This window comes from Rutidosis leptorrhynchoides, chromosome 3 (assembly GCF_046630445.1).
Source record: "Rutidosis leptorrhynchoides isolate AG116_Rl617_1_P2 chromosome 3, CSIRO_AGI_Rlap_v1, whole genome shotgun sequence".
Classification (NCBI taxonomy): Eukaryota; Viridiplantae; Streptophyta; class Magnoliopsida; order Asterales; family Asteraceae; genus Rutidosis; species Rutidosis leptorrhynchoides.
This window is the reverse complement of record NC_092335.1, coordinates 176631251-176646647: the sequence shown is the minus strand read 5'-3', so window position 1 is coordinate 176646647 and position 15397 is coordinate 176631251. Positions and strand designations below refer to the sequence as shown.

General features: G+C 33.8%; 1 protein-coding gene across 1 annotated transcript; it reads right to left on the bottom strand.

The window, feature by feature from the left end:
• Positions 1–498: 498 nt before the first annotated feature.
• On the bottom strand, positions 499–15140 carry LOC139900628 (receptor-like protein kinase HERK 1). Its single transcript, XM_071883393.1, has 3 exons — positions 14931–15140; positions 670–1116; positions 499–525 (listed from the first exon to the last, which is right to left on the bottom strand). Exons 1-3 carry the CDS (start codon positions 15138–15140, stop codon positions 499–501), a joined length of 684 nt encoding a protein of 227 aa, XP_071739494.1.
• Between the last annotated feature and the right edge of the window lie 257 nt (positions 15141–15397).

The following is a 15397-nucleotide window of genomic DNA, read 5'->3' as shown; positions in this document are numbered from 1 at the left end:
CATGGTCTAAATTTAGTGGCGTTCCTTATAAATTTTAAGCATATTTGGTAACCAATATTTTGTAAAACCTAAAAAAAAAAAAAAATAATAATAATTTCAGCCCTTTAATATTTTCCAAGTAAACATATCCAAAAATGCCCCTCAAAATCCTTGAACATTTACCAGCAAGCCTTTGAACTTCTAAACCAGCACAACTCACAACTAAACAACCAATATGACATACTCCGTATAACAAAATATATTCAAGTTAAGAACTACTCTTTTCAACAATAAATAATTAATTAATATTAGATTAATTCAGAAATACATTATATTATATTATATGCAAACACAGTTCGAACTACAGAATCATTCATACGTGTACATCAACAGATAAAACCATTATTGCTTTCAGATTTGATATTTCGAAGGAGCAAAACATGAAGTAACTAAATAGGACATAATCTAGAGAGAGTAGGTGTGAAAGTTCTTGAAATGTGGATTTGCTTCAAAGCGAGTCTAGGCTCCTGCATCATAAAGCTTATCCTGTGTACAACATGAATAGTTAAACATCTTCAAACTTATGAATCAACTCATTTTGTCTGTATAATTTACATCAATTTAGCATTTTTTTATGTTTAGTATTAAGGCATTTAAATGAAGCATACTTTAGTATCTATGATAACTTACTTGAATCTCCAATGCCTTTTCAAGTTGTACTAAAACATCTTTCATTGTTGGTCGATTTTCCCTATCTTCATCCAAACACTTGTAGACAATATTTAAGAATGTCGATAATGATTCCGGAACGATTTCTTCCTTTATAGCTTTAAACACCACATCATCTTCTTTCCCGTTTTCAAACTTGTATTTAATGAAACTGAGTAGAGACTTGTATTTAATGAAACTGAGTAGAGACACACTCTTACGTCTCGGGATTGTATAAGTTGCTCTACCACACAATATCTCAAATAAGGCCACGCCAAATGAATAAACATCTGATTCTACAGTTAAAATACCCGATTTTAGGTACATTGGGTCCACATAGTCCCTTGTGCCGCAAGGATGATCGATGGTAAAGTTTGTTTTTTGATTTATCGGACTTATCAAAGAAAGTCCAAAATCACCAACTTTCGCCTTCCAATCATCAAACAATAGAATGTTAGCGGTTTTGATATCTCTATGTATCACCACCTCTTGTTTTTGAATACCCCCCGTGAAAGAAACTCAACGCAGTTGCAACATTAATGCATATTTTAAGGCGGTTTCTCCACGTAAGACTAACATTGTTCAAATGATTATCAAGACTCCCTTTCGATGCGTGCTCATAAACAATGAGTTTTTAATCAGTTTCGTTGCTAAATCCAATAATGAAATGTCCCGTTCATATTGATTATAAACGTTCCATATTAATTGATTTCGTCGCGAGGTTTTGACCTCTATATGAGACGTTTTTCAAAGACTGCATTCATTTTTAAAACAACCATAACCTTTATTTTATCGATAAAGGTTTAAAAAAACATTACGTAGATTATCAAATAATGATAATCTAAAATATACCGTTTACACACGACCATTACATAATGGTTTACAATAAAAACATATTACATCAAAAATAAGTTTCTTGAATGCAGTTTTTACATAATATCATACAAGCATGGACTCCAAATCTTGTCCTTATTTTAGTATGCAACAGCGGAAGCTCTTAATAATCACCTGAGAATAAACATGCTTAAAAGGTCAACAAAAATGTTGGTGAGTTACAGGTTTAACCTATATATTATCAAATCATAATAATAGACCACAAGATTTCATATTTCAATATACATCCCATACATAGAGATAAAATTCATTCATATGGTGAACACCTGGTAACCGACATTAACAAGATGCATATAAGAATATCCCCTATCATTCCAGGAAATCCTTCGGACATGATAAAAACGAATTCGAAGTACTAAAGTATCCGGTACTTTAGATGGGGTTCCTTAGGCCCAATAGATCTATCTTTAAGATTCGCGTCAATTAGTAGATCGGTTTACTAATTCTTAGGTTACCAAGCAAAAGGGGCATATTCGGCTTCGATCATTCACCCATATAATGTAGTTTCAATTACTTGTGTCTATTTTGTAAAACATTTATAAAACTGCATGTATTCTCATCCCAAAATATTAGATTTTAAAAGTGGGACTATAACTCACTTTCACAGATTTTTACTTCGTCGGAAAGTAAGACTTGGCCACTGGTTGATTCACGAACCTATAACAAATATGTACATATATATCAAAGTATGTTCAAAGTATATTTATAACACTTTTAATACATTTTGATGTTTTAAGTTTATTAAGTCAGCTGTCCTCGTTAGTAACCTACAACTAGTTGTCCACAGTTAGATGTACAGAAATAAATCGATATATATTATCTTGAATCAATCCACGACCCAGTGTATACACGTCTCAGGCTAGATCACAACTCAAAGTATATATATTTTTGGAATCAACCTCAACCCTGTATAGCTAACTCCAACATTACTGCATATAGAGTGTCTATGGTTGTTCCAAATAATATATATACATGGGTCGATATGATATGTCAAAACATTTGCATACGTGTCTATGGTATCTCAAGATTACATAATATATTAGAATACATGTATAATACAATATAAGTTAGCTAGGATATGATTTGTATAGAATTGTTAATATTTCCCGTAGCTACAAAAATCAAAAAATATCCAATCTTGTTTTACCCATAACTTCTTCATTTTAAATCAGTTTTGAGTGAATCAAATTGCTATGGTTTCATATCGAACTCTATTTTATGAATCTAAACAGAAAAAGTATAGGTTTATAGTCGGAAATATAAGTTACATGTCATTTTTGTAAGAGGTAGTCATTTCAGTCGAAAGAACGACGTCTTGATGACCATTTTGAAAAATATACTTTCACTTTGAGTTTAACCATGATTTTTTGATATAGTTTCATGTTCATAATAAAAATCATTTTCCCAGAAGAACAACTTTTAAATCAAAGTTTATCATATTTTTTAATTATCAAACCCAAAACAGCCCGCGGTGTTACTACGACGGCGTATGTCCGGTTTTACGGTGTTTTTCATATTTCCAGGTTTTAAATCATTAAGTTAGCATATAATTTAGATATAGAACATGTGTTTAGTTGATTTTAAAAGTCAAGTTAGAAGGATTAACTTTTGTTTGCGAACAAGTTTAGAATTAACTAAACTATGTTCTAGTGATTTCAAGTTTAAACCTTCGAATAAGATAGCTTTATATGTATGAATCGAATGATGTTATGAACATCATTACTACCTCAAGTTTTGTGGATAAACCTACTAGAAAAGAGACAAATGGATCTAGCTTCAAAGGATCTTGGATGGCTTGAAAGTTCTTGAAGTAGAATCATGACACGAAAACAAGTTCAAGTAAGATTTCCACTCGAAATAAGATTGTTATAGTTATAGAAATTGAATCAAAGTTTGAATATGAGTATTACCTTGTATTAGAAAGATATCTTACTGTAAATAAGAAAGATTTCTTGAGGTTGGATGATCACTCTACAAGATTGGAAGTAAACTAGCAAACTTGGAAGTATTCTTGATTTTATGAAACTAGAACTTGTAGAATTTATGAAGAACACTTAGAACTTGAAGATAGAACTTGAGAGAGATCAATTAGATGAAGAAAATTGAAGAATTAAAGTGTTTTTAGGTGTTTTTGGTCGTTGGTATATGGATTAGATATAAAGGATGTGTAATTTTGTTTACATGTAAATAAGTCATGAATGATTACTCATATTTTTGTAATTTTATGAGATATTTCATGCTAGTTGCCAAATTATGGTTCCCACATGTGTTAGGTGACTCACATGGACTGTTAATAGCTGATAATTGGAGTGTATATACCAATAGTACATACATCTAAAAGCTGTGTATTGTACGAGTACGAATACGGGTGCATACGAGTAGAATTGTTGATGAAACTGAACGAGGATGTAATTGTAAGCATTTTTGTTAAGTAGAAGTATTTTGATAAGTGTATTAAAGTCTTTAAAAATTGTATGAATACATATTAAAACACTACATGTATATACATTTTAACTGAGTCGTTAAGTCATCGTTAGTCGTTACATGTAAATGTTGATTTGAAACCTTTAAGTTAACGATCTTGTTAAATGTTATTAACCCAATGTTTATTATATCTAAAGAGATGTTAAATTATTATATTATCATGATATTATGATATATTAATATATCTTAATATGATTTATATACATTTAAATGTCGATACAACGATAATCGTTACATATATGTCTCGTTTCGAAATCATTAAGTTAGTAGTCTTGTTTTTACATATGTAGTTCATTGTTAACACTTAATGACATGCTTACTTATCATTTATCATGATTAAACATAGTGTATCAATATCTTAATATGATTCATATGTATTTAGTAAGAAGTTGTTATAACGATAATCGTTATATATATCGTTTCGAGTTTCTTAATTCAATAAACTCAATTTTATGTATATAACTCATTGTTAAAATACCTAATGAGATACTTACTTATCATAATATCATGTTAACTATATATATAATCATATATATTTCATCATATAGTTTTTACAAGTTTTAACGTTCGTGAATCACCGGTCAACTTAGGTGGTCAAATGTCTATATGAAACATATTTCAATTAATCAAGTCTTAACAACTTTGATTGCTTAACATGTTGGAAACTCTTAATCATGTAAATAACAATTTCATTTAATATATATATAAACATGGAAAAGTTTGGGTCACTACAGTACCTACCCGTTAAATAAATTTCGTCCCGAAATTTTAAGCAGTTGGAGGTGTTGACGTATCTTCTGGAAATAAATGCGGGTATTTTTTCTTCATCTGATCTTCTCGTTCCCAGGTGAACTTGGGTCCTCTACGAGCATTCCATCGAACCTTAACAATTGGTATCTTGTTTTGCTCAAGTCTTTTAACCTCACGATCCATTATTTCGACGGGTTCTTCGATGAATTGAAGTTTTTCGTTGATTTGGATTTCATCTAATGGAATAGTGAGATCTTCTTTAGAAAAACATTTCTTCAAATTCGAGACGTGGTAAGTGTTATGTACAGCCGCGAGTTGTTGAGGTAACTCAAGTCGGTAAGCTACTGGTCCGACACGATCAATAATCTTGAATGGTCCAATATACCTTGGATTTAATTTCCCTCGTTTACCAAATCGAACAACGCCTTTCCAAGGTGCAACTTTAAGCATGACCATCTCTCCAATTTCAAATTCTATATCTTTTCTTTTAATGTCAGCGTAGCTCTTTTGTCGACTTTGGGCGGTTTTCAACCGTTGTTGAATTTGGATGATCTTCTCGGTAGTTTCTTGTATTATCTCCGGACCCGTAATCTGTCTATCCCCCACTTCACTCCAACAAATCGGAGACCTGCACTTTCTACCATAAAGTGCTTCAAACGGCGCCATCTCAATGCTTGAATGGTAGCTGTTGTTGTAGGAAAATTCTGCTAACGGTAGATGTCGATCCCAACTGTTTCCGAAATCAATAACACATGCTCGTAGCATGTCTTCAAGCGTTTGTATCGTCCTTTCACTCTGCCCATCAGTTTGTGGATGATAGGCAGTACTCATGTCTAGACGAGTTCCTAATGCTTGCTGTAATGTCTGCCAGAATCTTGAAATAAATCTGCCATCCCTATCAGAGATAATAGAGATTGGTATTCCATGTCTGGAGACGACTTCCTTCAAATACAGTCGTGCTAACTTCTCCATCTTCTCATCTTCTCTTATTGGCAGGAAGTGTGCTGATTTGGTGAGACCATCAACTATTACCCAAATAGTATCAAAACCACTTGCAGTCCTTGGCAATTTAGTGATGAAATCCATGGTAATGTTTTCCCATTTCCATTCCGGGATTTCGAGTTGTTAAAGTAGACCTGATGGTTTCTGATGCTCAGCTTTGACCTTAGAACACGTCAAACATTCTCCTACGTATTTAGCAACATCGGCTTTCATACCCGGCCACCAAAAATGTTTCTTGAGATCCATGTACATCTTCCCCGTTCCAGGATGTATTGAGTATCTGGTTTTATGAGCTTCTCTAAGTACCATTTCTCTCATATCTCCAAATTTTGGTACCCAAATCCTTTCAGCCCTATACCGGGTTCCGTCTTCCCGAATATTAAGATGCTTCTCCGATCCTTTGGGTATTTCATCCTTTAAATTTTCCTCTTTTAAAACTCCTTGTTGCGCCTCCTTTATTTGAGTAGTAAGGTTATTGTGAATCATTATATTCATAGATTTTACTCGAATGGGTTCTCTGTCCTTCCTGCTCAAGGCGTTGGCTACCACATTTGCCTTCCCCGGGTGGTAACGAATCTCAAAGTCGTAATCATTCAACAATTCAATCCACCTACGCTGCCTTATATTCAGTTGTTTCTGATTAAATATGTGTTGAAGACTTTTGTGGTCGGTATATATAATACTTTTGACCCCATATAAGTAGTGCCTCCAAGTATTTAATGCAAAAACAACCGCGCCTAATTCCAAATCATGCGTCGTATAATTTTGTTCATGAATCTTCAATTGTCTAGATGCATAAGCAATTACTTTCGTTTGTTGCATTAATACACAACCGAGACCTTGCTTTGAGGCGTCACAATATTTCACAAAATCATCATTCCCTTCAGGTAATGACAATATAGGTGTCGTAGTTAACTTTTTCTTCAATAACTGAAATGCTTTCTCTTGTTCATCCTTCCATTCAAATTTCTTCCTTTTATGCGTTAATGCAGTCAAGGGTTTTGCTATTCTGGAAAAGTCTTGGATGAGCCTTCTGTAGTAACCAGCTAGTCCTAAAAACTGGCGTATGTGTTTCGGAGTTTTCGGGGTTTCCCACTTTTTAACGGTTTCAATCTTTGCTGGATCCACCTGAATACCTTCTTTGTTCACTATGTGACCGAGGAATTGAACTTCTTCCAACCAAAATGCACACTTTGAAAACTTAGCGTACAGTTTTTCTTTCCTTAACAACTCTAGCACTTTTCTCAAGTGTTCTTCGTGCTCTTGATCATTCTTCGAGTAAATAAGTATGTCATCGATGAAAACAATGACAAAATTGTCAAGATATGGCCCACACACTCGGTTCATGAGGTCCATGAACACAGCTGGTACGTTAGTCAATCCAAATGGCATAACCATACACTCGTAATGACCGTAACGCATCCTAAAAGCAGTCTTTGGAATATCATCCTCCTTCACCCGCATTTGATGATATCCAGAACGTAAATCGATCTTCGAATAAACAGACGAGCCTTGTAGTTGATCAAATAAGTCATCGATTCTCGGTAGTGGGTAATGGTTCTTGATGGTAAGTTTGTTCAAATCTCGGTAGTCGATACACAACCTGAATGTACCATCTTTATTCTTGACAAACAAAACAGGAGCTCCCCACGGTGATGTGCTTGGTCGAATGAAACCACGCTCTAAAAGTTCTTGTAATTGGCTCTGAAGTTCCTTCATTTTGCTAGGTGCGAGTCTGTATGGAGCACGAGCTATTGGTGCAGCTCCCGGTATAAGGTCTATTTGAAATTCAATGGATCGGTGTGGAGGTAGTCCCGGTAATTCTTTCGGAAATACATCGGGAAATTCTTTTGCGACGGGAATATCATTAATGTTCTTTTCTTCGGAATTGACTTTCTCAACGTGTGCTAGCACAGCATAGCAACCTTTTCTTATTAGTTTTTGTGCCTTCAGGTTACTAATAAGTTTTAACTTTGCGTTGCTCTTTTCTCCGTACACCATTAAGGGTTTTCCTTTTTCTCGTATAATGCGAATTGCATTTTTGTAACAAACGATCTCTGCTTTCACCTCTTTCAACCAGTCCATACCGATTATCACATCAAAACTCCCTAACTCTACTGGTATCAAGTCAATCTTAAATGTTTCGCTAACCAGTTTAATTTCTCGATTCCGACATATATTATCGGCTGAAATTAATTTACCATTTCCTAATTCGAGTAAAAATTTACTATCCAAAGGCGTCAATGGGCAACTTAATTTAGCACAAAATTCTCTACTCATATAGCTTCTATCCGCACCCGAATCAAATAAAACATAAGCAGATTTATCGTCAATGAGAAACGCACCCGTAACAAGCTCCGGGTCTTCCTGTGCTTCTGCCGCATTAATATTGAAAACTCTTCCACGGCCCTGCCCATTAGTATTCCCCTGATTCGGGCAACTTCTAATAATGTGGCCCGGTTTTCCATATTTATAACAAACAGCGTTGGTATTACTTGCTCCGACACTATTCATTTCGGCATTACTTGTTCCGGCATTATTTGCTCCCTTAGTTCTGTTAAACTTTGGTCCGTAGACCTCACACTTTGTCGCGCTATGACCATTTCTTTTACACCTATTGCAAAATGTCGTGCAAAACCCCTCGTGATTTTCTTCACACCTATGACATGGCTGTTTTTGCTTTTTGTTGCCGTTGTTGTTATTGAGGTTGTTGTTGGGATTGTTATTGTTGTTGAAACGGTTGTTGTAGTTGTTGTTGTTATTGGGATGTTTGTTGTAGTTATTGTTAGGATTGCGGTTATTGTTGCGATCGTTGTTGCGGTTGTTGGGATAGTTGTTGCGGTTGTGGTTGTAATTGTTATTGCTGTTGTACTGGTGACTCTTGTCACCGTTTTCCTCCCACTTCCTCTTGAGTTGTTTCGTGTTGGCTTCTTCGGCTGCCTGCTCTTTAATTCTTCCCTCAATCTGATTTATGAGTTTATGAGCCATTCGACTTGCCTTCTGTATAGAAGCGGGCTCGTGTGAACTTACATCTTCTTGAATCCTTACTGGTAACCCTTTTATAAACGCGTCGATCTTCTCTTCTTCATCTTCGAATGCTCCCGGACACAATAGGCATAACTCTGTAAATTGTCGTTCATATGTGGTAACGTCGAACCCTTGTGTTCGTAACTCTCTAAGTTCTGCCTTGAGTTTATTGACTTCGTTTCTAGGACGATACTGCTTGTTCATCAATTGCTTGAATGCCGACCACGGTAGTGCGTAAGCAGCATTTTGTCCTACCTATTCAAGATAGGTGTTCCACCACGTTAACGCAGTACCTATGAAGGTATGCGTAGCGTACTTAACTTTGTCCTCTTCAGTACACTTACTTATGGCAAACACCGATTCGACTTTCTCAGTCCAGCGTTTCAATCCAATTGGTCCTTCGGTTCCATCAAATTCCAAAGGTTTGCAGGCAGTGAATTCTTTGTAGGTGCATCCTACACGATTTCTTGCGCCGTTAGTTGCATTGCTAGATTCAGCGTTATTGTTGGTATGTAGCGCAGCCTATACTGCGGCTATGTTTACAGCAAGAAAGGTACGAAATTCCTCTTCGTTCATATTCATGGTGTGTCGAGTAGTCGGTGCCATTTCCTTCAAAATAGACAACTGAATCTTGTTAATCATACAGAATATTAAGAGTAGTCAATAGTATTTCGTAGCATAATATGAACTCATTTATAAAAGCTTTTTCTTCATATTAGCGTTTTATAAGTTTAAATTCGGGTACTACCTACCCGTTAAGTTCATACTTAGTAGCTAATATACAATTCAACTACTACAATTTCATATGAAAAACTGATTATAATAATATATCACATACAAATATTCTTCAAACTTACAACTTCGCTATATTACATATAACATGAAATATAGTACACTATGATACAGGACAGTTTTGAAGATAAATCTAGTTAATACGCAAGTTGTTCAGTAAAGGAAATAAAGACACGTAATTCATAAGTCCAGAAACAAGTCATGCATTCTGGTTTTACTAAGACGACTTCCCATCCTTGGTCTTGTGGAAAATAACCGTTATGACCATTGGCTAGGCAGCATGTTGTAACGTCGTCAAAAGGACGAGGGTTTCGTAAAGTCCAACAGTCCCGTAATAATCTAAAAACCTTGTTTCTCACCCCAACTACTGAATCCGTCACTTGTGGGAAGGTTTTATTTAAAAGTTGCAATCCGATATTCTTTTTCTCACTTTGGTAAGAAGCGAACATCACTAACCCGTAAGCATAACATGCTTCTTTATGTTGCATGTTAGAAGCTCTTTCTAATTCACGAAATCCTATGTTGGGATATGTTGAGTCAAAATAGGTTCTTAACCCGTAGCGTAAAATTGCATTTGGGTTCCCCGCATTTAACGCTTTAAAGAAAACACGGCGTAACTTACGGTCTCCCCAATGTGATATACCCCACCTATCAAAGGAAAGCCTTTTATAAACTAAGGCATTTCTGGAAAGTGTTTCAAATGTTTGACAAGTTAATTTCGCCATAACTAAATGTGCTGATGAATTCTGACCGACTCTAGACAAGATTTCCTCAATCATATACTCTGGTAGGTCTTCTAAAATATTCGATTGTCTACCCTTAACGTCCATTTTGTTTTTATACTGTAAAATAGACAAGAATTAGATTCGTAAAAGATAATTAACAAACAATACAAGCAATTTTTACATAGAACAAAAAAATACAAGCACACTACAATACATATAATACACAACATGATTACAACCCTCTAATCTGAATCACTGGTTTCTTCTTCTTCGGACTTGGTTCGTTTTCCTAATTTTCTAGGAATATATGGTGTTCCTCTAATACGAGCCGTCGTTTTATATAATGGTTTAGAAAAACCTGGTGGTTTAGAGGTTCCCGGGTCATTGTTACATTTTAGGAAATACGGATGTTGTCGATACATATAAAGTTCATCGGGGTTGGAATCGGGTTTCTCTATTTTTATACCTTTTCCCTTATTATTTTCTTTCGCTTTATTAAATTGGGTCGAGGTAATTTCTATAATATCATCGGAATCCTCATCGGGATCCGATTCATCGGAAAATTGGTAATCTTCCCAATATTTTGCTTCATCGGCGGAAACACCACTGACCATTAATAACTTTGGTCCGTTGGTTGAGGATTTTCTTTTATTTAATCGATTTACTATAGGTATCAATATTTCTTCCTCCGAAACTTCTTCTTCTTCTGGTTCCTCCTCTTCCGATTCCTCCTCTTCCGGTTCCTCCTCTTCCGGTTCCTCCTCTTCCGGTTCCTCTTCTTCCGGTTCCTCTTCGAGAATTTGTGAATCTTCCCAAAATATATTCGACACTTCATTATTATTAAGTGAATCAATGGGATTTATACTAGAGGTAGACATCTATCACACAATATCAAACACGTTAAGAGATTAATATATCACATAATATTTACATGTTAATAATATATAGTTTCCAACAAAAAAATGTTAAGCAATCGTTTTTATTTTTATTTTTTTGAAGAAAAAACACGGTCGAAGTCCAGACTCACTAATGCATCCTAACAAACTCGGTAAGACACACTAATGCAATTTTCTGGTTCTCTAAGACCAACGCTCGGATACCAACTGAAATGTACCGTTCATATTGATTATAAACGTTCCATATTAATTGATTTCGTCGCAAGGTTTTGACCTCTATATGAGACGTTTTTCAAAGACTGCATTCATTTTTAAAACAACCATAACCTTTATTTTATCGATAAAGGTTTAAAAAAAACATTACGTAGATTATCAAATAATGATAATCTAAAATATACCGTTTACACACGACCATTACATAATGGTTTACAATAAGAACATATTACATCAAAAATAAGTTTCTTGAATGCAGTTTTTACATAATATCATACAAGCATGGACTCCAAATCTTGTCCTTATTTTAGTATGCAACAGCGGAAGCTCTTAATAATCACCTGAGAATAAACATGCTTAAAACGTCAACTAAAATGTTGGTGAGTTATAGGTTTAACCTATATATTATCAAATCATAATAATAGACCACAAGATTTCATATTTCAATATACATCCCATACATAGAGATAAAATTCATTCATATGGTGAACACCTGGTAACCGACATTAACAAGATGCATATAAGAATATCCCCTACCATTCTGTGAAATCCTTCAGACATGATAAAAACGAATTCGAAGTACTAAAGTATTCGGTACTTTGGATGGGGTTCGTTAGGCCCAATAGATCTATCTTTAGGATTCGCCTCAATTAGTAGATCGGTTTACTAATTCTTAGGTTACCAAGCAAAAGGGGCATATTCGGCTTCGATCATTCACCCATATAATGTAGTTTCAATTACTTGTGTCTATTTCGTAAAACATTTATAAAACTGCATGTATTCTCATCCCAAAATATTAGATTTTAAAAGTGGGACTATAACTCACTTTCACAGATTTTTACTTCGTCGGGAAGTAAGACTTGGCCACTAGTTTATTCACGAACCTATAACAAATATGTACATATATATCAAAGTATGTTCAAAATATATTTACAACACTTTTAATACATTTTGATGTTTTAAGTTTATTAAGTCAGCTGTCCTCGTTAGTAACCTACAACTAGTTGTCCACAGTTAGATGTACAGAAATAAATCGATATATATTATCTTGAATCAATCCACGACCCAGTGTATACACGTCTCAGGCTAGATCACAACTCAAAGTATATATATTTTTGGAATCAACCTCAACCCTGTATAGCTAACTCCAACATTACTGCATATAGAGTGTCTATGGTTGTTCCAAATAATATATATACATGGGTCGATATGATATGTCAAAACATTTGCATACGTGTCTATGGTATCCCAAGATTACATAATATATTAGAATACATGTATAATACAATATAAGTTAGCTAGGATATGATTTGTATAGAATTGTTAATATTTCCCGTAGCTACAAAAATCAAAAAATATCCAATCTTGTTTTACCCATAACTTCTTCATTTTAAATCCGTTTTGAGTGAATCAAATTGCTATGGTTTCATATTGAACTCTATTTTATGAATCTAAACAGAAAAAGTATAGGTTTATAGTCGGAAATATAAGTTACAAGTCATTTTTGTAAGAGGTAGTCATTTCAGTCGAAAGAACGACGTCTTGATGACCATTTTGAAAAACATACTTCCACTTTGAGTTTAACCATGATTTTTGGATATAGTTTCATGTTCATAAGAAAAATCATTTTCCCAGAAGAACAATTTTTAAATCAAAGTTTATCATAGTTTTTAATTATCAAACCCAAAACAGCCCGCGGTGTTACTACGACGGCGTATGTCCGGTTTTACGGTGTTTTTCGTGTTTCCAGGTTTTAAATCATTAAGTTAACATATCATTTAGATATAGAACATGTGTTTAGTTTATTTTAAAAGTCAAGTTAGAAGGATTAACTTTTGTTTGCGAACAAGTTTAGAATTAACTAAACTATGTTCTAGTGATTTCAAGTTTAAACCTTCGAATAAGATAGCTTTATGTATGAATCGAATGATGTTATGAACATCATTACTATCTCAAGTTTTGTGGATAAACCTACTGGAAAAGAGACAAATGGATCTAGCTTCAAAGGATCTTGGATGGCTTGAAAGTTCTTGAAGTAGAATCATGACACGAAAACAAGTCCAAGTAAGATTTCCACTCGAAATAAGATTGTTATAGTTATAGAAATTGAATCAAAGTTTAAATATGAGTATTACCTTGTATTAGAAAGATATCTTACTATAAATAAGAAAGATTTCTTGAGGTTGGATGATCACTCTACAAGATTGGAAGTAAGCTAGCAAACTTGGAAGTATTCTTGATTTTATGAAACTAGAACTTGTAGAATTTATGAAGAACACTTAGAACTTGAAGATAGAACTTGAGAGAGATCAATTAGATGAAGAAAATTGAAGAATGAAAGTGTTTGTAGGTGTTTTTGGTCGTTGGTATATGGATTAGATATAAAGGATGTGTAATTTTCTTTACATGTAAATAAGTAATGAATGATTACTCATATTTTTGTAATTTTATGAGATATTTCATGCTAGTTGCCAAATGATGGTTCTCACATGTGTTAGGTGACTCACATGGGCTGATAATAGCAGATCATTGGAGTGTATATACCAATAGTATATACATCTAAAAGCTGTGTATTGTACGAGTACGAATACGGGTGCATACGAGTAGAATTATTGATGAAACTGAACGAGGATGTAATTGTAAGCATTTTTGTTAAGTAGAAGTATTTTGATAAGTGTCTTAAAGTTTTTCAAAAGTGTATGAATACATATTAAAAACACTACATGTATATACATTTTAACTGAGTCGTTAAGTCATCGTTAGTCGTTACATGTAAATGTTGATTTGAAACCCTTAAGTTAATGATCTTGTTAAATGTTGTTAACCCAATGTTTATTATATCTAACGAGATGTTAAATTATTATATTATCATGATATTATGATATATTAATATATCTTAATATGATATATATACATTTAAATGTCGATACAACGATAATCGTTACATATATGTCTCGTTTCGAAATCATTAAGTTAGTAGTCTTGTTTTTACATATGTAGTTCATTGTTAATACACTTAATGACATGTTTACTTATCATTTATCATGATTAAACATAGTGTATCAATATCTTAATATGATTCATATGTATTTAGTAAGAAGTTGTTATAACGATAATCGTTATATATATCGTTTCGAGTTTCTTAATTCAAGAAACTCAATTTTATGTATATAACTCATTGTTAAAATACCTAATGAGATACTTACTTATCATAATATCATGTTAACTATATATATAATCATATATATGTCATCATATAGTTTTTACAAGTTTTAACGTTCGTAAATCACCGGTCAACTTAGGTGGTCAAATGTCTATATGAAACCTATTTCAATTAATCAAGTCTTAACAAGTTTGATTGCTTAACATGTTGGAAACACTTAATCATGTAAATAACAATTTCATTTAATATATATATAAACATGAAAAAGTTCGAGTCACTACAAATAAGACCGATGACATTCTCATGATTATACTTATAAAGAATTTGTAGCTCATTGTAATATTGTCTCTCCCCTTGAGTTTTATCCAACTTCTTTACAACAATGGTAGAGTGTACATTATTTGTGTGTGCAAGTTTTCCTTTGTAAACTTGCCCGAAACCTCCTCCTCCGATACAATTCGCACGACTGAAGTCTTGTGTCGCCAATTGGATGTCATTGAATGACATTCTCAAGGGGTCCTTGTGATTTTCTTGCGAATAAGATGAAAATTGTAACTTTAATCTGCACCGATTTTGACATATAGCCCAATTTGGTATGACCGTGATATCATTCAAGTTAACAAACTGCTCTTTTTTTAATTTGTGATAAAAAATTTAGATCAAAGATAACCCGCTTTGGTCTGTGATAAAATTGACCAAGTATTATATTACTTTTAGTGTACTTGAGGGGATGTGTTATGCTTATAATGTACTTAACTGGCATA